This window comes from Salmo salar, chromosome 12, assembly GCF_965601325.2.
Source record: "Salmo salar chromosome 12, fSalSal1, whole genome shotgun sequence".
NCBI lineage: Eukaryota > Metazoa > Chordata > Actinopteri > Salmoniformes > Salmonidae > Salmo > Salmo salar.
Window position 1 is genome coordinate 53,338,748 of NC_138302.1, and position 23,677 is coordinate 53,362,424.

Genomic DNA, 23,677 nt, shown 5'->3' on the forward strand with positions numbered 1-23,677 from the left:
TTAGAGTGTCTAGTTTGAGAAACAGATGCCTCAGAAGTCCTCAACTGGCAGCTTCATTAAATAGTACCCGCAAAACACCAGTCTCAACGTCAACAGTGAAGAGGCTACTCTGGGATGCTGGCCTTCTAGGCAGAGTTGCAAAGAAAAAGCCATATCTCAGACTGGCCTATAAAAATAAAATATTTAGATGGGCAAAAGAACACAGACACTGGACAGAGGAAGATTTGAAAAAAGTGTTATGGACAGACTAATCTAAGTTTGAGGTGTTTGGATCACAAAGAAGAACATTCGTGAGACGCAGAAAAAATGTAAAAATGCTGGAGAAGTGCTTGACGCCATCTGTCAAGCATGGTCGAGGCAATGTGATGGTCTGGGGGTGCTTTGGTGGTGGCAAAGTGGAAGATTTGTACAGGGTAAAAGGGATCTTGAAGAAGGAAGGCTATCACTCCATTTTGCAATGCCATGCCATGCCATGCCCTGTGGATGACGCTTAATTGGAGCCAATTTCCTCCTACAACAGGACAATGACCCAAAGCACAGCTCCAAACTATGCAATAACTATTTAGGGAAGAAGCAGTAATCTGGTTTTCTGTCTATAATGGAGTGGCCAGCACAGTCACTGGATCTCAAACCTATTGAGCTGTTGTGGGAGCAGCTTGATGATATGGTACGTAAGAAGTGCCCATCAAGCCAATCCAACTTGTGGGAGGTGATTCAGGAAGCATGGGGTGAAATCTCTTCAGATTACCTCCTTTATAACCTTGTCAACGTCTTGACTATTTTTCCTATTAATTTTGCAACTAATTTCATGTATGTTTTCATGGAAAACAAGAACATTTCTAAGTGAAACCAAAACTTTTGAATGGTAGTGTATATACAGTGCATTGAGAAAGTATTCAAACCCCTTGACCTGATTCAGAGGGGTTGGATTGAATGCGAAAAACACATTTCAGTTGAATACATTCAGTTGTACAACTGACTAGGTATACCCCTTTCCACTTTTCCACATTTTGTTATGTTACAGCCTTATTCTAAAATTGATCAAATAATTTTTCTACTGATCAATCTACGCACAGTACCCCATAATGACAAAGCAAAAACAGGTTTTTAGATTTTAGAAAACAGAAATACCTTATTTACGTAAGTATTCAGACCCTTTGCTATGAGACTAGAAATTGAGCTCAGGTGCATCCTGTTTCCATTGATCATCCTTGAGATGTTTCTATAACTTGATTGGAGTCCACCTGTGGTAAATTCAATTGATTGGACATGATTTGGAAAGGCACACACCTGTCTTTATAAGGTCCCACAGTTGATAGTGATGTCAGAACAAAAACCAAGCCGTGAGGTCGAAGGAATTGTCCTTAGGGCTCCGAGACATGATTGTGTCGAGGCACAGATTTGGGGAAGGGTATCAAAACATTTCTGCAGCGTTGAAGGTCCCCAAGAACACAGTGGCCTCCATCATTCTTAAATGGAAGAAGTTTGGAATCACCAAGATTCTTCTTAGAGCTGGCCATCTGCTAAACTGAGCAATTGGGGAGAAGAGCCTTGGTCAGGGAGGTGACCAAGAACCAGATGGTCACTCTGATGGAGGTCCAGAGTTCCTCTGTGGAGATGGGAGAACCTTCTAGAAGTACAACCATCTCTGCAGTACTCCACCAGACAGAAGCCACTCCTCAGTAAAAGGCACATGACAGCCCACTTGGAGTTTGCCAAAAGGCACCTGAAGACTCTCAGACCATGAAAAACAAGAGCCTCTGTTCTGATGATACCAAGATTTAACTATTTGGCCTGAATGCAAAGTGTTACGTCTAGAGAACCTGCCAGCATCCCTGCGGTGAAGCATGGTGGTGGCAGCATCATGGTGTCTGGATGTTTTTCAGCGGCAGGGACTGGGAGACTAATCAGGATCGAGGGAAAGATGAACGGAGCAAAGTACAGAGATCCTTGATGAAAACCTGTTCCAGAGCACTCAGGACCTCAGACTGGGGCGAAGGTTCACCTTCTTTCAGGACAACGACCCTAAGCACACAGCCAAGACAACGCAAGAGTGGTTTCGGGACAAGTCTGTGAATGTCCTTGAGTGGCCCAGCCAGAGCCTGGACTTGAACCCAATTGAACATATCTTGATCTTCAGAGAAGAATGGGTGAAACTCCCCAAACACAGGTTTGCCGAGCTTGTAGCGTCATACCCAAGAAGACTCAAGGCTGTAATCACTGCCGAAGGTGCTTCAACAAAGTACTGAGTTAAGTGTCTAACTACTTCTGTAAATGTGATATTTCAGGTTTTATTTTTTATACTTTTGCAAAAATGTCCTTATCTGGCAGAACCAATGGCATAGTCCCAAAAGTGCAAACTCTAGCCACGGTGCGTAGTTACAAAAAACAAAGTTGGAACTTTTGTTTAGACTAGCTTAAATGTCTTAACACTTCATTTATTTTCTTTTGACCATTTTAATATAGACACTGAGTCTAAAAATAATTTGGAACACCTTGCGAATATTGAGTTGTACCCCCTTTATCCCTCAGAACAGCCTCAATTCGTCAGGGCATGGACTCTACAAGGTGTGGAAAGCGTTCCACAGGGATGCTGGCCCATGTTGACTCCAATGATTCTCACAGTTGGCTGGATGTCCTTTGGTTGGTGGACCATTCTTGATACACACAGGAATCTGTTGAGTGTGAAAAACCCAGCAGCTTTGCACTTCTTGACTCACTCAAACCGGTGTGGCTGGCAGTTACTACCATACCGTGTTCAAAGGCACTTAAGTCTTTTGTCTTTCCCATTCACATTCTGAATGTCACACATACACAATCCATCTCTCAAGAAGGCTTAAAAATCCTTCTTTAATCTGTCTCCTCCCCTTCATCTTCACTGATTGAAGTGGATTTAACAAGTGACAATAAGGGATCCTAGCTTTCACCTGGTCAGTTTGTGTTCCTAATGTTTTGTACACTCAGTGTATGTATAGTGTGCAACGGATGTACAAACTTTGTACTACTGCAACTTTGTACTACTGTAGGTAAAAACACAAAGCAGGTACAGTGCTTAAAGGTATTAATAGGCTGTAACATGTTTGTGCTTTCTCAGCCAAATGACAGAAGACCACAGGAGACATCAAAGCTGCCAATCTACCAGTTTGTTTCAATTATATGAATAAAGGAAAATGATCATTTCAATAAAGCTTTGCTTGTCTTGTGAAATAGCTGTGTATCCATACGTGTGTCACACTTCCATACCACATCCTCTAGATGGCAGTGTCTGTAATGTGAAGAAACAACCACTCATTGCTGGTAGTAAGTTTATTGACATAATTCCCTCTTCACACACAAGCACGCATTAACACACACACCTCATAGTTAGGGCCCTGTCTTTGGGTTAATCACGTCACATGACCTGAATTTTAACCATTTATATTTCATTTTTATTTAACTAGACAAGTCTGTTAAGAGCAAATTCTTATTTACAATGATGGCCTACCAAAAGGCCTCCTGCAGGGGCTAGGATTAAAAATAAATGAAATAATATAGGACAAAACACACATCCCGACGAGAGACAGCACTACATAGAGACCTAAGATAACAACAACATAGCATAGCAGCAACACATGACAACTGTCCCCTTTTCTCAGATGGTCCAGCACCATCCTCAGACAATTGCTTTCATTTTTGGTCTACTTCTCATTTCTGGAAAAGGCTTAAAATAAAAGGTTAAAATTCCAGGTCTTATTACATGATTAACCAAAACGCAGGTCCCTACTCACAGGGAAGGAAAATACAGTCAGCTGAAAATATCACATGACCTACGGCAAACATTATTGGTGTGTCTGAGCTGTTAGGTGACTCTACAACACTGAAGACGCACAAATAAACACAAAAAAAACTTTATAGGTATCCTTCACAGATTATAAAACCTTACACTATATTTTACTTGTCTGCTATTGAATAAAACACTTCAAGAAAAACTCTCGCTCCCTCAGAACTTGGATGTCAATCTCTCGCAGAACTCAAAGACCTTTACTGCGAGGGCGGGGTCTCGGGCCAGGGGAGCAGGGAGAACCAGGGAACAGTCACTGTCAAAGTACTTCCCTGTTATTCCCTCCATCTCCACGGCAACCGCACAGTAGATGGTGCTCACTGCCCCTTCCTCAGAAGACTGTGTGGACAGAGATGGGAGAAGGTGAGGCTAGGTATACAGTAGGGCCGGGATTCAATCCATTCGCGCTGTCAGTTATGCACATTTTAAAGTCAATGTTCCGCCATTCACATTAATTGCTGCAGATGCCAGCTCAGTTGGAAATGTCAAGCACTTTAACACGGATCAAGCGGTGATCAGATTGAATCCCGGCCTAAGAAGACACATGCACACACACACACACTAACCACCTCTGCATAAAAGAGACAGCCACTGCTAGTAAATACATTAACTGCCAGTCAATAGCGCAGTGCTTTGTTTTGGTGATATGCCAGGAAATAAGTCTTCCTTAATTTGCAACTTTGTTGATTCAGGGAAATCTGTGAAAAAGAGTTGTGAAACTGCTAGAAATTCAATTTTTCAGACACTGGGGCACTTGACACTACTCCACTTGACTCCTTTTCACACTGGTTTATTTTGTCTTAAGATCTCTATTCAATCTGTATCGCTGAATTTAGCATTCCAACTTGATTTCCATTACATTTCAATGTTCCCGCATTAGCGGAGACTGCATTCAAGGTAAACGCTGCATATGTCGGCAAAATCGGAAATTACCTTCACATTTCTATTGTGCAATCTGTAACAATCTGTATTCAGCAATACAGATTGAATAGAGCCCTAAGAATTCTTTCTGGACAAACACAACAGTTCTTTCGAGGTGGGATGGCACACAGTCAAAACAGTCCAAATTCCACAGTCACGGTTCACATGAACCCAGAGACAGAAATAAATGCTGTTTTCATTACCAACATGTGGTAGCGTTTACAGTTGTTCTGCTGGTTTATTGGGTGGATTTGTTTTTTTCAACTCATTCTGTAGTGTTCCGCTGTTTTGTTGGGTCCCCACCAGACCAGGGCAGAAAATAATTGTATTTTGTAGTTTATTTGAAAATACAAACTTTTCAAATACTCAAGGTAGTGGAATATAGCTTATATAGAGTTTCGACTATAAGGCAACTATTTTCTTTGAAATTCAAATACAGGTGTCAGAATTGTTTTATATTTGAAAGTATTTAAAATACTTCTCAGAAAACCAAATTATATTAAGCCAATTATTTATTTTCTTTGTAACTGTTTGAGACATAGAACTATAAGTACTGAATTGACTGACATGTGTTGTCATTTGTGTAAAAAGGGGTGCTACTTTGTATCAAAATGTTGAATAGAATTCTATGGGAAAGCGATCCAGTCCTGGTGCTTTTCTCCCTGTAAATGTTTTAACAGAATATAATATTTATTTTTGGGCGATCTCTGCTTTCTGATAATTGCTTCACGGTTGTTGAGTCTAAGAAGACTATAAGGTCCGTCCAACTGTTGTTTAATTCTGATTTATATACATTTTAATAGAAGGTTATAGAAGTGTCATTAATCACGTTGTGATTAACAGCATTTGTATCTTTCTTTTAAAATTATAACTGGTTTAGCATGTATTCCTTTTTGTGAGAGCTGCAAGATATTTCCCAGGTTTATTTGCCATTAAGTAATATGCTTTATTGGAGTTTGACCTGTAATTGTTGGCTCTCTTCAAAAGTAAAAGACTGTATTCTTGCTTAAATTCAGAAAAGTGATTTTCTTCTGTACCGTGTAAAGATTTTTTATGGTCTTTTTCTAAGATAGAAATAAAAAATGAAAGAAAAATAAATCACTTAATCAGATTTAGTTTTTGCCAAATATTAGATTATCATTGAGATTATCATTCCCATAATGTATGCCTTAAAGGCATCTCAGATTATATCGGGGGTCGGCTTTTCTCTGTCTACATTTGTAATGGTAACGGCCTCTATTTTTCCAGGCATTGCGCTAACGCTAATTAGCATTGGCTCACGAAACTACCTCTAGCTTCCTTCATACTGGACACAGAGACATACAATTTGTATCCACAAGTTAATCTGACTTTGGGGAAGTATATAAAGGAGTATGCCTTTAAGTGTTGAAAGAAAACTGCCTTTTTGAATCAACTACATCCAAGGTAAGTGGAAAATCGGAGTAACCATCCCTCTATAGATGGTGTAATGTGTGTTTGAAACAAGAACACTGACCCTTAGATGGTCAAAGAGGTTCAAGGTTGTATATGCAAAGCATCCAATGTTTGCAAATGGCTTTGAATTACTCTTCAGTAGTTTCAGGTATCGTAAAATGAATTGCAGCTTTCAACCTTTTCAGTGGCATGTTGAAAGAGTCATACAGTAGTTAAGCGCCACAACCTATTTATACTTATCTGTACAAAATATCATTGGTTAAACTGGCTCAGCTGGAAATTATCTTTAAAAAGCGCACTGTCGGTTGTCTGGTGCAGTAAGTCTCTTTAGTTTCCTTGTGAATGAAGTGAGACCTAACACATCCTGTTCCCATACATGTTACAACCAGGACCATAACAATAACAGAACAATAACAAATCTTTATATCTCACACATTTTCTTCCCAACTACAAACCATCTCAGAAACACACTTTTTCCGGAATTGAGTCAAAGGAGCGATGTCGACAAGCACATTGCACATGAATGTGATATCCACAAAAAGCAGGGAGATTGCCTTTAAAAGGTGTGTTGTCATTTGTGCAGTGTTATCACGTCCTGACCCTAGTAAGATGTCATTTTCTATAGTAGAGTAGGTCAGGGCGTGACAGGGGGTGTTTTGGGCTGTTCTATGTTTTCTATTTCTATGTTCTAGTTTTTCTATTTCTATGTTGGGATTGTTTGGGGTTGATCTCTAATTGGAGGCAGCTGATCCTCATTGCCTCTGATTAGAGATCATATTTAAGTAGGGGTTTTTCTCTTCCTGTTTGTGGGTTATTATCCTCTGAGTAGTGTGTTTTCCTCCCTGCTTCACGGTTTGTTGTTTTTGTGTTTTCAAGTTATTTATGTATTGCATTCAGTTTCACGTCTAATAAATATGTGGAACTACGAACACGCTGCATTTTGGTCCGCTCCTTCGAACAGCCGTGACAGAATAACCCACCACCAAAGGACCAAGCAGCGTGGAATGGAGCAGCAGGACAAATAGACTTGGGAGGAGATATTGGATGGGAAAGGACCCTGGAGGCAGGCTAGGGAGTATCGCCGCCCGAAGGAGGAGATCGAGGCAGCGAGAGCGGAACGGCGAAACTATGAGGCGCTATATCCACCCAGAGGCATGTGCGAGAGGCAGCCCCAAAAAAAAAAAATTGTGGGGGGGGGGGGCACACGGGAAGTTGGGCAGAGTCAGGGTGGAGTCCTGAGCCAACTTCCTGTGCTTACTGTGGGGAGCAAGTGATCGGGCAGGCACCGTGTTGTGCGGTGACGCGTACTGTGTCGTCAGGGCGCATTCACAGGCCGGTGCGATCTGTGCCCACACCCTGCAGTTGTCGAGCTGAGTTGAGCATCCAGCCAGGGCGGGTTGTGCAAGCCATACACTCCAGACCTCCAGTGCGCATCCATAGTCCAGTACGTCCTGTGCCTGCTCCTCGCACTCTCCCTCCAGTGCGCATCCATAACCCGGTACAGCCAGTGCCTGCTGTGAGCACTCGGCCCTTAGTGCGTCTCCCCAGTCCGGTGAGACCGATTCCTGCTCCTCGCACTCTCCCTCCAGTGCGCCTCCATAGCCCAGTATGTCCTGTGCCTGCTCCCCGCACTCGCCCTGAGGTGTGTGTTACTAGTCTGGCGCCTCCTATGCCAGCTCCATGCATCAGGCCTCTAGGGCGCTGCCCAGTCCGGGGTGTCCTGTTCCTGTACTCGACCTGAGGTGCGTGTTACCAGTCTGGCGCCACCTATGCCAGTCCCACGCATCGGACCTCCAGTGCGCATCCCTAGCCCAGTGTCTTCAGCGGCGGTCTGCAGCCCAGTGTCTTCAGCGGCGGTCTGCAGCCCAGTGTCTTCAGCGGCGGCCTTTAGCCCAGAGTCTTCAGCGGCGGTTGGCGATCCGAAGCCTCCTGGCGACGATCCATGGTCTGGTTCCTCCGGACATACAGAAGCGAGGGGATCAGCGGGCGGCGGGGGTACTACGCCTGGAACCAGAGCCGCCGCCATAGACATTAGTCACCCACCCTACCCTCCCTTTGTGTTTTGTGTTTTTTTTGTTTGTTTGTTTGCATTCGGAGTCTGCACCTTTGGGGGGGGGGGGGGGGGGGGGGTACTGTCACATCCTGACCCTAGTAAGATGTCATTTTCTAGAGTAGGGCAGGGCGTGACAGGGGGTGTTTTGGGTTGTTCTATGTTTTCTATTTCTATGTTGGGATTGTTTGGGGTTGATCTCTAATTGGAGGCAGCTGATCCTCATTGCCTCTGATTAGAGATCATATTTAAGTAGGGGTTTTTCTCTTCCTTTTGAGTAGTCTGTTTTCCTCTCTGCGTCACGGTTTGTTTTTGTGTTTTCAAGTTATTTATGTATTGCATTCAGTTTCACGTCTAATAAATATGTGGAACTACGAACACGCTGCATTTTGGTCCGCTCCTTCGAACAGCCGTGACAAGTGTGCACTGTTGAAATGCATCTTTCAATGAATCCCAGCCTTTCACTCTTTCAGTTCAGACAAAAAGAAAATAATGATTACAACTTAATTTTACAGTACACTATTTACTTATTTGGAAACTACTGTATAAAATGATAATTATTACATAATAACACAAGTGCCAGAAATGGTTTCTTACTTAATACCAGCTGAAACAGGATGGTAAAGTAAGTGTTAAACAATGCACTGTATGAATGATTTTCACCAGGGTGTTATGATTCAAAATGTTCACCTTGAAGAAGAATATTCCGATCATGTTGAAGAGGAACCGAACCATGAAGTTGTAGTGTCTCATCACTTCTGTCATCACCAGCCCGGGGTGGACGGAGTTAGCTGTCACCCCTGTGAGACACACGCAAGCACGCACGCACGTGCACACAGAAGAGATTATAAACCACACAAAAGCCCAGAAATCCATGTCCCTCCTTTACCAGGAATCTGATTTCTTGGGAAGTCTGACTCACATGGGGAAACTCCAGCTCCACAGAAGATGTTTGGCGCATTTCATTACGTCACCACATTCCCCCTTACAAGACCACTCAGAAATGATGCTCATTGTAAAATGTTACTCATCCACTAATACAGTTTTAGCAGCGGTAAAACAGGGTATAGCTACTATGTGCTCTAAACAAGAATTTGATAATCGAATAGCCAACCAGATGCCATCAACACTCCTACTCTGAGATGCTTTACTAATACTGGCCCAGGCCTTCATACCCACCTGTTCCTTGTAGCCTTCGCGCCAGCTCGTTAGTGCAGATGACGTTGTGCAGCTTGGTGTGGTTGTACACACTGTCCATAGTGTAGCCCAGGTTCTTGCCCTTGAAGTGCGAGAAGTCAACCATACCCCTCCAGTGGTTCACGGATGACACGTTGACGATGCGTGCCGGTTCTGATTGCTTCAGCAGGTCTGGACGGAGGGGAGAGGGGGAGGAAAAGGAGAGGAAGAGGAGGGAGAAAGGGGAACGGGGGGGATGGAGGGAGGAGAGGCGAGGCGAGGTGAGAGAAGAGTAGTGGGAAGGGAAGTGAATACAGTAACAATGTAAAGTGTGGAATGTAACGTGAGATAACTGGGACAATGTTACATACAGTAACCTACTGTAAGGTTGAGTAGATATAAAACATGTAAAGTAACAAAATGCATAATACTCACAAAATACAGCACTAGAATACACTCTTAGAAAAAAGGTGCTTTCTACTGTAGAACCTAAAATGGTTATTCGGCTGTCCCCATAGTAGAACCCTTTGAATACATTTTTTTGGTTCCATGTAAAAGCATTTGGGGTTCCATGAAGAGCCGTGAAGAGGGTTCTACAGTGCCATGAAAAAGTATTTTTCCTCTTTCTGATTTTCTCAATTTTTGCATATTTTTGATACTGATACAGATCTTCAACCAAAACCTAATAAGATAAACGGAACCTGAGTTTACAAATAACAGAAATTATAACAAATGTAATTTATTTAATTAACAAAGTTCTGCCACACCCAATTCCCCTGTGTGAAAAAGTAATTGCCCCTTTATGCTCAATAACTGGTTGTGCCACCTGACTCCAACCAAATGCTTCTTGTAGTTGTTAATCAGTCTCTCAGATCACTGTGGACATTTACATTTTACATTTTAGTCATTTAGCAGACACTCTTATCCAGAGAGACTTACAGTAGTGAATGCATACATTTCATTTTATTTTTGGACTGGCCCCCCATGGGAATCGAACCCACAACCCTGGCGTTGCACACACCATGCTCTACCAACTGAGCCACAGGGAGAACTTTAGCATGCAGAACTGCTTTAACTCAACAATGTTTGTGGGTTTTCAAGCATGAACTGCTCGTTTCAAGTCCTACCACAACATCTCAATTAAGTCTGGACTTTGACTATGTGTCACGCCCTGACCTGAGAGAGCCTTTTTATGTCTCTATTTAGGTTTGGTCAGGGTGTGATTTGGGTGGGCATTCTATGTCCTTTTTTCTATGTTTTCTGTGTTGTGTTTTTCACCTGACAGAACTGTTGGCTTTCGTTTTTGTTTCTTTGTTTAAGTGTTTCGTCATTTATAATAAATTATGACCACTTACCACACTGCATTTTGGTCCAATCACTACGACGCCCGTGACAGAACTACCCACTACAACTGGATCAAGCAGCGTGCTCGGGAGGAGATGGACACCTGGTCTCATCAGGAGTGAATTGGGAGGAGAGACTGGACTTGGGGCCAGGTGATCGACAGATATCGGAGCCTACCCGGGAAGAACGAGAGGCAGCCCCCAATTTTTTTTTTGGGGGGGGGGGCACACGGGTAGTTTGGCTGGACCAGGGATGAGGCCTGAGTCAACTACCCATGCTTTTTGTGGTAAGCATGTGCCTGCCTCTCGCACTCTCTCTCCAGTGTGCCTGCCCAGCCCAGTACATCCTGTTCCTGCTCCTCGCACTAGCCTTGTAGTGCGCACTCCCAGTCCAGAGCCTCCGGCGACAGTTCCCCGTCCAGAGCCTCCGGCAACAGTTCCCCGTCCTGAGCCTCCGGCGACAGTTCCCCGTCAAGAGCTTCCGACGACAGTTCCCCGTCCAGAGCTGCTTCCGGCGACAGTTCCCCGTCCAGAGCTTCCGGCGACAGTTCCCCGTCCAGAGCTTCCGGCGACGTTTTACAGTCCGGAGCCTGCAGAGACGGCCTACAGTCCGGAGTCTGCAGAGACGGCCTACAGTCCGGAGTCTGCAGAGACGGCCTACAGTCCGGAGTCTGCAGAGACGGCCTACAGTCCGGAGTCTACAGAGACGGCCTACAGTCCGGAGTCTACAGAGACGGCCTACAGTCCGGAGTCTACAGAGACGGCCTACAGTCCGGAGCCTACAGAGACGGCCTACAGTCCGGAGCCTACAGAGACGGCCTACAGTCCGGAGCCTACAGAGACGGCCTACAGTCCGGAGCCTACAGAGACGGCCTACAGTCCGGAGCCTACAGAGACGGCCTACAGTCCGGAGCCTACAGAGACGGTCTACAGTCCGGAGTCTACAGAGACGGCCTACAGTCCGGAGTCTACAGAGACGGCCTACAGTCCGGAGTCTACAGAGACGGCCTACAGTCCGGAGTCTACAGAGACGGCCTACAGTCCGGAGTCTACAGAGACGGCCTACAGTCCGGAGTCTACAGAGACGGCCTACAGTCCGGAGTCTACAGAGACGGCCTACAGTCCGGAGCCTACAGAGACGGCCTACAGTCCGGAGTCTACAGAGACGGCCTACAGTCCGGAGTCTACAGAGACGGCCTACAGTCCGGAGCCTACAGAGACGGCCTACAGTCCGGAGTCTACAGAGACGGCCTACAGTCCGGAGTCTACAGAGACGGCCTACAGTCCGGAGTCTACAGAGACGGCCTACAGTCCGGAGTCTACAGAGACGGCCTACAGTCCGGAGTCTACAGAGACGGCCTACAGTCCGGAGTCTACAGAGACGGCCTACAGTCCGGAGTCTACAGAGACGGCCTACAGTCCGGAGTCTACAGAGACGGCCTACAGTCCGGAGTCTACAGAGACGGCCTACAGTCCAGAGCCTACAGAGACGGCCTACAGTCCGGAGCCTACAGAGACGGCCTACAGTCCGGAGCCTACAGAGACGGCCTACAGTCCGGAGTCTACAGAGACGGCCTACAGTCCGGAGCCTACAGAGATGGCCTACAGTCCGGAGCCTACAGAGATGGCCTACAGTCCGGAGCCTACAGAGACGGCCTACAACCCTGAGCCTCCAGCGACGCTCCTCAGCCCGGAGCCTCCAGTGCTCCCCCACAGCACGGTCTATCCTGTGCCTCCTCCACGGACCAGACCTCCAGTAGGTCTCCCCAGCCTGTTGAGTCCTGTGCCTGCTCCCAGAGCCAGGCCTCCTGCATGTCTCCCCAGCCTGGTGGATCCTGTGCCTGCGCCCAGAGCCAGGCCTCCTGCAAGTCTCCCCAGCCTAGTGAGTCCTGTGCCTGCTCCCAGAGCCAGGCCTCCTGCATGTCTCCCCAGCCTGGTGAATCCTGTGCCTGCGCCCAGAGCCAGTCCGGCGCTGCCAGAGCCGCCCGCCAGTCCGGCGCTGCCAGAGCCGCCGCCAGTCCGGCGCAGCCAGAGCCGCCCGCCAGTCCGGCGCTGCCAGAGCCACCCGCCTGTCCGGCGCAGCCAGAGTCGCCCGCCTGTCCGGCGCAGCCAGAGTCGCCCTCCAGTCCGGGGCCCGCGGCGAGGGACCCCGCTCTAGAGGCGCCACCAAAGTGGGTGAGCCAGTGGTGGAGCGGGGTCTGCGTCCCGCTCCAGAGCCGCCACCGCGGAGAAATGCCCACCCAGACCCTCCCCTATAGGTTCAGGTTTTGCGGCCAGAGTCCGCACCTTCGGGGGGGGGGCGGGGTACTGTCACGCCCTGACCTGAGAGAGCCTTTTTATGTCTCTATTTAGGTTTGGTCAGGGTGGGATTTGGGTGGGCATTCTATGTCCTTTTTTCTATGTTTTCTGTCTTGTGTTTTTCACCTGACAGAACTGTTGGCTTTCGTTTTTGTTTCTTTGTTTAAGTGTTTCGACATTTATAATAAAATATGACCACTTACCACGCTGCATCTTGGTCCCCTCTTTCAGACAATCGTTATACTATGCCAACTTCAAATTTGTTGTTTTTTAACCATGTTCATGTAGACTTGATTGTGTGTTTTGGATCACTGTCTTGCTGCGTGACCCAGCTGCGCTTCAGCTTCAGCTCACAGACGGATGGCCTGACATTCTCCTGTAGAATTCTTTGATACAGAGCAGAATTCATGGTTCCTTCTATTAAGGCAAGTCGTCCGGGTCCTGAGGTAGCAAAGCATCCCGAGTGGCACAGCGGTCTAAGGCACTGCATCGCAGTGCAAGAGGTGTCACTACAGTCCTTGGTTCAAATCCAGGCTGTATCACATCCGACTGTGATTGGGAGTCACATAGGGCGGCGCACAATTGGCCCAGCGTCGTCTGGGTTTGGCCGGGGTCGGCCGTCATTGTAAATAAGAATTTGTCCTTGACTGACATACCTAGTTAAATAAAAAATACATATATAAAAATCCCCAAACTGTCACACTACCACCACCATGCTTGACAGTAAGCAAAGATCAGACCTAATCCCAATTGAGATGTGGCAGGACTTGAAATAAAGCAATTCTGCATGCAAGAGTGGGCGAAAATTCCTCCACAGCAACGTGAGAGACTGATCAACAACTACAAGAAGCGTTTGGTTGGAGTCATTGCAGCTGAAGGTGGCACAACCAGTTATTGAGTATAAGGGGAAATTTATTTTTCACACAGGGGAATTGGGTGTGGCAGGACTTTGTTTATGAAATAAATGACATTAGTATGTAATTGTTGTGTTATTTGTTCACTCAGGTTCCCTTTATCTAATATCAGGTTTTGGTTGAAGATCTGATAACATTCAGTATCAAAAATATTCAAAAATTTATAAAATCAGCAAATACTTTTTCACGGCACTGTCATGCCCTGATCTGTTTCACCTGTCCTTGTGCTTGTCGCCACCCCCCTTCAGATGTCGCTCATCTTCCCCACTTATCCCCTGGGTATTTATACCTGTGTTTTCTGTCTGTCTGTGAGAGTTCGTCTTGTTTGTTCAAGTCAACCAGCGGTTTGTCTCAGAGCCTGCTTTTCCTCTGTCTTGCTTTTTCCTCATCCTCCTGGTTTTGACCCTTGCCTGTCTTGACTCTGAGCCTGCCTGCCGTCCGGTGCCTTTGCCCCTACTCTGGACTTCCAACCTCTGCCTGACCTGACCCTGGGCCTGCCTGCCGTCCTGTACCTTGGCCCTACTACTCTGGATTATCGACCCCTGCCTGCCTCGACCCGTCATTTGCTTGCCCCTGTTGTTGCAATAAACATTGTTACTTCAGCAGTCTGCACTTGGGTCTTACCTGAAACCTAATAGGCACTGTACATGGAACCCAAAAGGGATCTCCGATGGGGAAAGTGGAAGAACCCTTTGAGAAACACTTTTGTCTAAGAGTGTATAGGAACCTATTTTGTATAATAAGCCTATAGCCGTGGCCTGTGTAACGCTCTAGTAGTTGCACACAGAGCTCCAGCATTACAGCAGGGTGAGGTATTAGTGGGATATGTTGTATCTTACCCAGAAGCAGGTTGGTGAGGAGGAAAGGACCCACATGGTTGGTAGCAAAGGACACCTCGAGCCCATCTGAGGTGATATCTCTAGGCAAGCCTGTGTGCAGACACAATATAACCAAACCAAGGCACACCCATACATATTTGAAAATATGTATTTTAAATACGGAAAGCATTACTATAATATGTGATAAGAAATTCTGTGAATGCATTTTACTTGGGGCACAAAAGGATGTGCATGTCGCAAACAGACATAGATAATGAATGGGAATTTGTAAGCCAAATTGTAATTGGGTTGAATGGCATGTTAGCATCGTTATTATCAATCAAGCAAAGCTGTTCGTCTCATGGAGACTCTTATTGGGTACTGACTCGAAATGACAACCGTGCCTTGGTAATCTTATCCAAGACCTAAAGACTTGCATTAACTCTCCTCATGCACAGTATTCAGTCTTATAGCGTGTAGACACCCTTGATTCAAACCCAGTTGATCACACTAGTGTGACGGCTGTTGACGTCCACCCCTGGTTCCCTGCATCTTAGCCTGGAATCCAGAGTGAATATCGCTCCTTTTCATTACTGTTCTGCTTCAGGTGAATATTGAAAATGTAGCGATATTCAGTGTGGATTTCAGGCTATAACTGACTCTGGACCCAATGCCCACCTGAAGCCCTGGCATTGTCGACCAGGATGTGTAGAGAGCTCCTTCACTATTGTCTTTTGCTTCAAGTGAAACAGTAATAAATAGTGAACAATATTCAGTGTTTATTCCAGCCTAAGTGTGTATTCCAGGCTAATCTGGATCCGGCGCCCACCTGAAGCCCCGGCGTTGTTGACCAGTATGTGGAGCTCCTTCTCCTCTCGCAGGACGCCCTCTGCGAACGCCCTCACCGACGCCAGGGACGAGGTGTCCACCAGACGCAGGTGCACGTCGGCATTCCCACTCCGCTTACGGATCTCCTGCAGGGCGACGCTACCGCGAGCCTCGCTCCGGCACGCCATTATGACACGAGCCCCGCGCCGGGCAAAGTCAAGGGCAATGAACTTCCCTATCCCTGAGAGTGTGATAGGTGAGGTGGTGGGGGTGGAGTGTAAGAGGAAATGAGTTAGGGAGAGAATGAGATAGAGAAAGAAGATGTAGAATGAGAGAGGGAAAGAGAGTGGAAGTGGTAGAAAAAGAGAACGAGAAACAGAAAGACGGGGGAAAGGGAATGAGAAAACAGGATAGGGGAGTAGAGAGGGAGGGAGGTTAACAGGGTTAACGTAAACTCACCCCATTCCGTACAAATGTGTGCAACCGCGACATTCAAACGAGGCTACAAAGAAAGCGAAGGGACTGTAGCGACTGTGTTGACTTCAAAATCTGGGGTGTGAACTACGTTTCCATTCAAGCATTGATCGACATGGTAATGGCTCTATAGTATTGGAGAAAAGTTGAAAAAACTGACCCTCCGTTACATCGTGACGTGTCATGCCGTAACGTACAGCGCGCATAAAGCAACTATTTCTGTCTTACAATCTCTCTCCACCAGGTGTAGCACTTCTCTCATCGTTTAAAAACAAGAAATGGACAGTGACTGGGTAAGGGGGATACATAGTCATTTTTTGCGTCATCACTGCAAGCGATCATGACTCTGAAAGCCGCTATTTACTTCTGAAGATCACTTTAGCACCGCCCTAAAAACCCGATTCAAATTCGACACAAACCTTCAAATAGGCATGTAATGACACATTATATAAACTCTTATTGTGTTTTATTTACATTTTAGAGGCGATAAGGTGATAAGTTGGACAGATCGAGTGAAAAAATGCAGTTTTACCACACGACATCTCTCCTTCTCTCCTTCTTGACTTGTTAACTCTCCAAGCGATCTCATTGGTTAATTGTATGTTTGCTGAATTGTATTTAATCAAAGATTGTCTGTTATATTGACAAGATAGTCAATTTAATGGGAATAAAAGGCCTCAAAGATGGAAGGCAGGCGGGAGAAGGCGAGATCAGGTGGGACCATTCTAGCCAATGACAGGGCAGATACGTGTGTGAACAGGCCATAGAGATAGATAGAGGTCTCATCTTTGTATCTGTGTCATTATAGTGTCTGGGACGGCATGGGCAGCGGCATTTTAAAGTAGTGCATTTTCCTCTTCTTTATTGTCTGATTGCTCCCAACGCGTAGGCTCCCCAACCAGTTGACTACTTTTAAAATGGTGGAAGCCCTCAATGGCAATATCCATGTTAAAATGGGCTATATCCATGATGAGTCATACATCTATCTTTATGGCAACAGGCACAACGCCGTTATAGGCCGATATATAAGTTGCCGTAATGCCGAGTGCGTCCACTTATATAAGTGCATTCTTAACAACCTAACCATTACGAAATGTCTATTTGATCAAATAAGACTCACGTAACAAATTAGCAATTACATTTTTTTGTTGACCAAATTCGACACTCACTGGCAGGGGCGCCGCCAGGGATTCTGGGCCCCATGAAAAGATATCACATTGGGCCCCACCACCACAGGCCACACCAACCCTGCGCAATTGCTGTAACCACACACCTCCAGAACCCAATCGACCCATTCAAAGATTTAAATAACTCTACCTTTGCAGGCTTGCAACTCTCTTGTAGTCCAATAGTTACTGTACGATATTTACTGACAGTGAGCTGTGAAAATATAACACTGTGCAGACATGCATGCAACATTCTGCATACAGTGGAATTCACTATTTGATGCAAGACTGATACCCTCTATAAGAAATGTGCTAAAGGCCATCTTTTACAGTCCAAATGTAATTTTAATGGTAAAATTCTTGAATGGAAAATTGTCTTAACATTAATGAATAACTTAAAATAAATATAACTTAAATATACATTAACCTCTTCAATTAAAATAAATTAACATTATCATCTATAGAATGATATAACATACAAAATAATAAAATCAGCAGCAGATTTTTGAACTAAGTATACATACCAACTAGAAAATAAAAGTGGAAATGAAAAATGGAAAACAAAATGGAAATGAAAAGGCCTGATGGTGGCGCTAGAGGAAAGGTCAAGTGATCACCAAATTAGTAGTATCTTCCACTTGGGGTCTTGACTGTGCACAACAAATTGTATGGCAATCCAGCCATTACTTTGAGATAGATCTTGTTCTCAGTCTGTTCTCAGTCTTGTTCTCAGCCTGTGGGCATTATGTGTGTAGTGATCCAATATCCATATCCATGCCATTTAACAGTTATCACTGGCCCTTGTTCAGCCTTACTCACCAAGAGCCCAGCGCCGAGCCTTCTTGCAAGCAAAGTCACTGATCAAATATTTGAAGTCCAGCTTTCTAGCTAACTGACTTTCAATGGACAGCATGGCAAGACTGCAAAGCCTGTCCTGGGACATAGTGGACCTAAAATAGTTTTTAAAAATCAGTTTTAGCTTACTGAAAGCTCTGCGACCACCACAACAGTGTGCAAAATATACGTAAAGCAATGCACACTTCTCCAAAAATTCTTTGCAGCTGCATCTTGAAAAATTGCATTCAGGAGACCAAGAGGGGACAAGTTAGGGGGGAAAGTGGCAGTATATACAGTGTTCAGATGTCTTACTTCATTTTGAAACTCAGGTGTAAGATCTCTGGAATACTTCATGATCAGTGGTTGGCACACAGAAGGGACTTTATCGTCACTAATCTGACCAACTTTCAGAACAGAAGAAAATTATTCCACAATTTTTGCAGTGGTGTGGAACCTAGTGTCCAAGTCACTTATGATGTTGTCCATAGCAGTAAAAAACACTGTTCTGAAACATATTTGCTGCACTGTCCTGAGCTGTCTGTCTCCTCTTGAGAGGTCTCATCATAGAATCTCTTCCTTTTCCTCTGGCGGCTGTGTCCCTTGCTAAATTGAGGTGCAACAATCATTTGCATAACAATCAATGTTGCCTCAGACAGGAGAGACTCCCTTCCATCTCTAAGACCCTGCATCTCTTCTTTTAAGGCTCTGATATTGGCTGCCTCTGTGTCAAGTGAGATTTTTCCTGACTGGAGAATCACAATCCTGTCCTTAATGCATTTCAGTACATGCAATTATGCCAACTGACATGTCATTCCACACAATGCTGCTCACCTCCTTCTTCTGTTGGGAGTAGTTTTATTAGTACACTGTAAATACATTATTATATTAATGATGATAGGTTAATAATTTCATATTTAAAAATGTTTACCTAGTGTTCTAATATTTTTTTAGGACCACTGTCACTCACAGGCCCTTAGACTCGTCCTAACTACCTCCCCCCAAACAACTCACTTCGTGGGCTTATTTTTCATGGACAGATTTAAAAGCTCTCGCTTCGCCTCTTCCTCTCCGATTTAAGCCTTGTTCTGTTTTAGATGCGACTGTCTACAGGTGGGCATGCAGTCCAAATGTATGGTTGTTTCCGCGAGCATGGGGGAAATGGAGTATTGGGAGTTTCCAAGATGGACTTACCTCCTGGGCTGCACCATCTCCTGTGCCTTTTTGTTACTTTGATTGTTTGTCATTTGAAATTGCATGGTTTGTAAATATTCCTGGCCCAGTGAGAAAGGCCACTGCTGAAATGGTGAACTTGTAAACCATGCCCTATTATTTATTAAATGCTGAAACTAGTCATTTTGTTTGGTCTTTACTTCACTATGCCTGCTCATCCCAGTTACAAATAACCTGTCACGTTTCCACCTCGTGACAGTTTCCTTCACATGAAACTTGGCACTTCTGAGTTCTGAGCTGACTGACATGCACAGCTATTGTTCCAAGTGTTTGTCTATAGCTCGGTTTCCATCCAATTGATGACAGATTTTAATGCAAATATTCTAAAATCAGCATATATCTGTAATATGCGCATTTTACCACCAGAGACGTTTTCATCAAATTGACTTGTTGTGGACAAAAGGCTGTGCGTGATGACAAAGTGCACATAAAAATAACTTTTGCGGTTAAATTCCCATTTATCGAATAAAAAATACAAGTTAAATAGCTTTCATTTGATTTTCAACTCTGATATGAATAACGTAAGTTAAGCAGGTTCCTGGAATAAAATATACATAGAAATAAACACTCACAAATACAATTTAAATATGGGGCAATGTTCAAATGAGGATGTGTTCGCATCATCACAAAACACAAAAAGATCCCACCTTGTCTAGAAATATTTGGTTTTGTCAACATTTTGAAAAGTTTACCTTCAAATTTGATGTTTCCATCAGGCCTATTGTGACATTTTTTTTATCAGTGTACTTTACTTGCATAAAGGTTGGATGGAAACCTGGTTTATAACCAAAGTAAAGTACATGGATAAAAAATGTAATGACAGGCCTGATGGAAACAGCAAATGTGTCGGTAAACTTGGTAATCGTTCCAAATGTCGACAAAACAAAACATGCTAGACAAACTGGGATCTTTTTGTGGCTATAGCTAAATTTCCATCCAATTGGTGACAGATTTCCATGAGGAATATTCTAAAATCCGCATAAAAACAATATGCACATTTCCCACCAGAGACTTGTTTCCATCAAATGGATTTGTTGCAGACGTAGTAAACATAAAAATACTAATTCCCATGAACCGAAAAAAAAGACAAGTTAAATCGGTCTCCATCGCATTTTCAACTCTACTGATGGTTTTCTCACAAAAAATGTGCCATTATAGGAAGGAGCTTGATGCTTTTTTCCAATAAATATCAAGGGTCTTTTTCTGGTGACATGTTAATCGATGCTTGGCTGCCATTTGACAAATAAAAAGTAATCTCGCTCTTTTGTCCATAATAATCTCATAATGTAGGCTGTATGTGCGCTCAAGCCAATAGTGCGCATATCTGCGCCGTGCTGGCTAGAGCGCGCGTGTCAATACCAGAGTGGGCACATTAGCTATATAATGCAAAACTGTCAGTGGAGTTGAAAATGAATGGAAACCCTCTCTCACGGACAAAAACATGTGGACATACAGGAGAACTCTCACTTTCTTCACATCTTTACTTGGATTCCAAAAGCATGCCATTAACTAAACTCCGAAGTCTATTTGAGACACTGAGTGTGGGCTGGAGGGTGAAAGCTTCAAGTGAGGGAAATGCGTCATGTCAAGAGTTCTTTCCCCACAGGACAAACACTGGTTGTTTCCACATCCTTTCGATGAGATTGAACCAAAGTGAATATAGATGCTGAATTGACGTCTGTGCACAGTGGGTTACCAATTATGATTTAAATAGTCTTTAGATTTTGTTGTATTACCATTTGTTTAAGAGTTTTTGTCTGTGCACTTGGTGGATAAATATAATTATTGAATCAAATTGACTGGATCAGCCTGTCCAAGCAAAACAATTCTATAGTCCATGCCAAGTGGCACCACACAAAACAGTTACCTGTGTTAGCTCCAGTAACTATGGCTGTCTTGCCCTTCAGTTGCACCAGACAGGCGCGCGGATCCCACGACCCTCTCCGCTGTGATCGCAAGACAAGTCCCAAAATCACCGTCGATACCGCCCACAACGGGTGAGAGAAAACATAAGTCCAAACCGAATACATTTAATAATCCACCGAGCCCCAAATGCAGAACGAAAATGTATCTGGATACAACTACGCAATTGTCAGTCAGGTTGAAGCAGATGTATTGTTATTGTCAGTCAGGTTGAAGCAGATGTACTACCCAGCTCCTTTCTGAACCGAGGTAAAGACAGTTTCAGGTTGGATATTCGACAGATATTCGCCAGTAGTTTTCCTTACGTCCACCAACAGCAGTTAGGGACCGTCAACATAGTGACAAATGACATTTTTCACATTTCAATAGCTCTTTAACCATTACTCCTAACACTTTCAAAACTGGTTGTAGCTAACCTGATGGCATAGACACACATTGCACACCCTTTAGTTTGTCCATTTTCATCTCACATGGTTTTACATGAATTTTTCAAAATGTAAAATGTCAATAGCTCCTTGGTCATGTGACCTAGTGACTTCAAACAAGGTTCAGAATGTCCACTCAGTGGGCCTGCACATTGCACACCCTTTAGTTTGTCCATTTTCATCTCACACGTTTTTACATTAATTTTTCAAAATGTAAAATTTCAATAGCTCCTTGGTCAGGTGACCTAATGACTTCAAACAAGGTTCAGAATGTCCACTGACTACCCTTCTATATTGCACACCCTTAAGTTGGTCCATTTTTATCTGTCATGGTTTTACATGAATTTTTCAAAATGTAACATTTCAATAGCTCCTTGGTCATGTGACCTAATGTCCGCTGACTACCCTTCTACATTGCACACTCTTGTTTGTGTACTGTAAAATCACGCTGTGTAATGTAAATTTTTCATAGTTTCACATTTGCAATAGCTCTTTGGTCATGTCAATTACACACCTAAGAAGCATGCAGTGGATATACACGCATATTGCATAACCTCTAGTCATGTATCTTCTATATTGTTGCACATTAATATTAGTTTGACAATTAGGGGGTTCAGTCCGACAATTAGGGGGTTCAGTCCAGTGTTGTGTTTATGATAAGGGATTTATATGTTTAAATGTAATGATTAAAGAATCCCACCCTGAAATGTAACTAATTAGTAATTAGTTGTTTATGTAGCATGTATAATGAATAATTAAAGTACTAAACGTAAGTCCCATAAGGTTTAGTAGAGTCTTGTGATGAAGAGAAATGTATGTGTGTGCCTAAGAAAATACCAAGAACAATAGAGACTGTGTTTTACCCGACCTAGCTAGAACTTTGAGAAACCTATGATTGGACAGGGAGTACCTCTCAAGGTTTCTCCAATCTCGGGGGAATGGAACGGACTGTGCTGGGTAGTGATTAACAGTGGTGAGAACTCCGGGGAGGGATACAACTCACCTACTGTTCGTGTGTATGTATGTGCGTAGGATACCTACTGTTTGTGTGTATGTATGTGCGTAAGGAAGAAGCAAGTTATAAAATGAATGTCTCTGTATTATGGACTTCGGAACGTTCTCGTGAATAAACTGTACAAACCTTTTGCATAAGCTGAGTCTTTGCCTAATTATTATTCTTACAAACCTTGGGGATTTGAAATGGTCTGGGCGTCGTGGGTGCGGAGTCAAGCTCAGGAAGCAGAAAAGTTCAATGCAGTGTTCTTTATTACGCACAAAAAGGAGTAATCGCCCAAAATGCCGGGCGCACAAAATACACCGTCCCAAAATAAACATCCACCACACAGCATAAAGTGGAAAGATCAATTAAGCCCGCACACAGACCAGGCGGGCATACGGGCTTAAATAGCCCAGCTAACAAGCCTAATAAAACACAGGTGCAACTAATTAGGCAAAACCAACAGAACAGGAAAAAGGGATCGGTGGCAGCTAGTAGGCCAGTGACGACGACCCCCCGAGCGCCACCCAAACAGGGAGAGGAGCCACCCTCGGTAGGAGTCGTGACAGGATTAGTCAAAGCTTAAGGATTGTTAGTTATTATCATTGGGATTGAAAATTCTTGTGACAGTTTACCCTTTTCTGTAATATTTATCTACAATAATTGGTAGTTCTAAGTTTATTTTCCCAGTTTTTTATTCTTCCACAGTATTTAACAGTGGTCCACAATAGGAGAGAGACAGACAATATCTCCTTTCGTCGTTAATATCAACCATAAAGGAAAAGGGCAAAGTACGAGAGTCATGCTATTAATTGACCAAAGCAGGGATAGAGAATGAACTAGTGAGGTAGGCTGCAGTGGGTTTGCTGGTCAATACATATACTGAACATGTAACCACAGTAATGGTGGCCAGTAAATCAATGAATAAAAATGTAATATTGACAAATTAAACAGAAATTGTAGACCTTTAATCTTTTCCAACATGTCAACAGACACTTAACTTTCTCATGGCTTCTGGAGGGA

The 23,677-nt window shown here is 44.1% G+C and overlaps 1 protein-coding gene across 2 annotated transcripts; it reads right to left on the reverse strand.

The window, feature by feature from the left end:
* Positions 1-3,291: 3,291 nt before the first annotated feature.
* Positions 3,292-21,491, reverse strand: LOC106565181 (retinol dehydrogenase 12). Of its 2 annotated transcripts, none has more exons than XM_014132024.3 (6): positions 21,177-21,491; positions 15,604-15,843; positions 14,796-14,885; positions 9,405-9,593; positions 8,916-9,025; positions 3,292-4,159 (listed from the first exon to the last, which is right to left on the reverse strand). In XM_014132024.3, the coding sequence occupies exons 1-6, from the start codon at positions 21,337-21,339 to the stop codon at positions 3,980-3,982; spliced, it is 972 nt and encodes a 323-aa protein (XP_013987499.1). In that variant the 5' UTR covers positions 21,340-21,491; the 3' UTR covers positions 3,292-3,979. The 2 variants fall into 2 exon arrangements, with proteins under 2 accessions (XP_013987499.1, XP_013987501.1); XM_014132026.3 differs by lacking the exon at positions 21,177-21,491 and adding an exon at positions 16,609-16,763.
* Between the last annotated feature and the right edge of the window lie 2,186 nt (positions 21,492-23,677).

Bases quoted from the DNA above. Each gene is read 5' to 3' on its own strand.
- LOC106565181 (XM_014132024.3), bottom strand. From the start codon at position 21,339: ATGTATTCGGTTTGGACTTATGTTTTCTCTCACCCGTTGTGGGCGGTA. The intron at 14,886-15,603 runs GTGGGCGCCGGA...GTCTGCACACAG, and splicing joins CAACAACGCCGGGGCTTCAG to GCTTGCCTAGAGATATCACC. The intron at 4,160-8,915 runs GTGAACATTTTG...CTGTCCACACAG, and splicing joins TCGGAATATTCTTCTTCAAG to TCTTCTGAGGAAGGGGCAGT.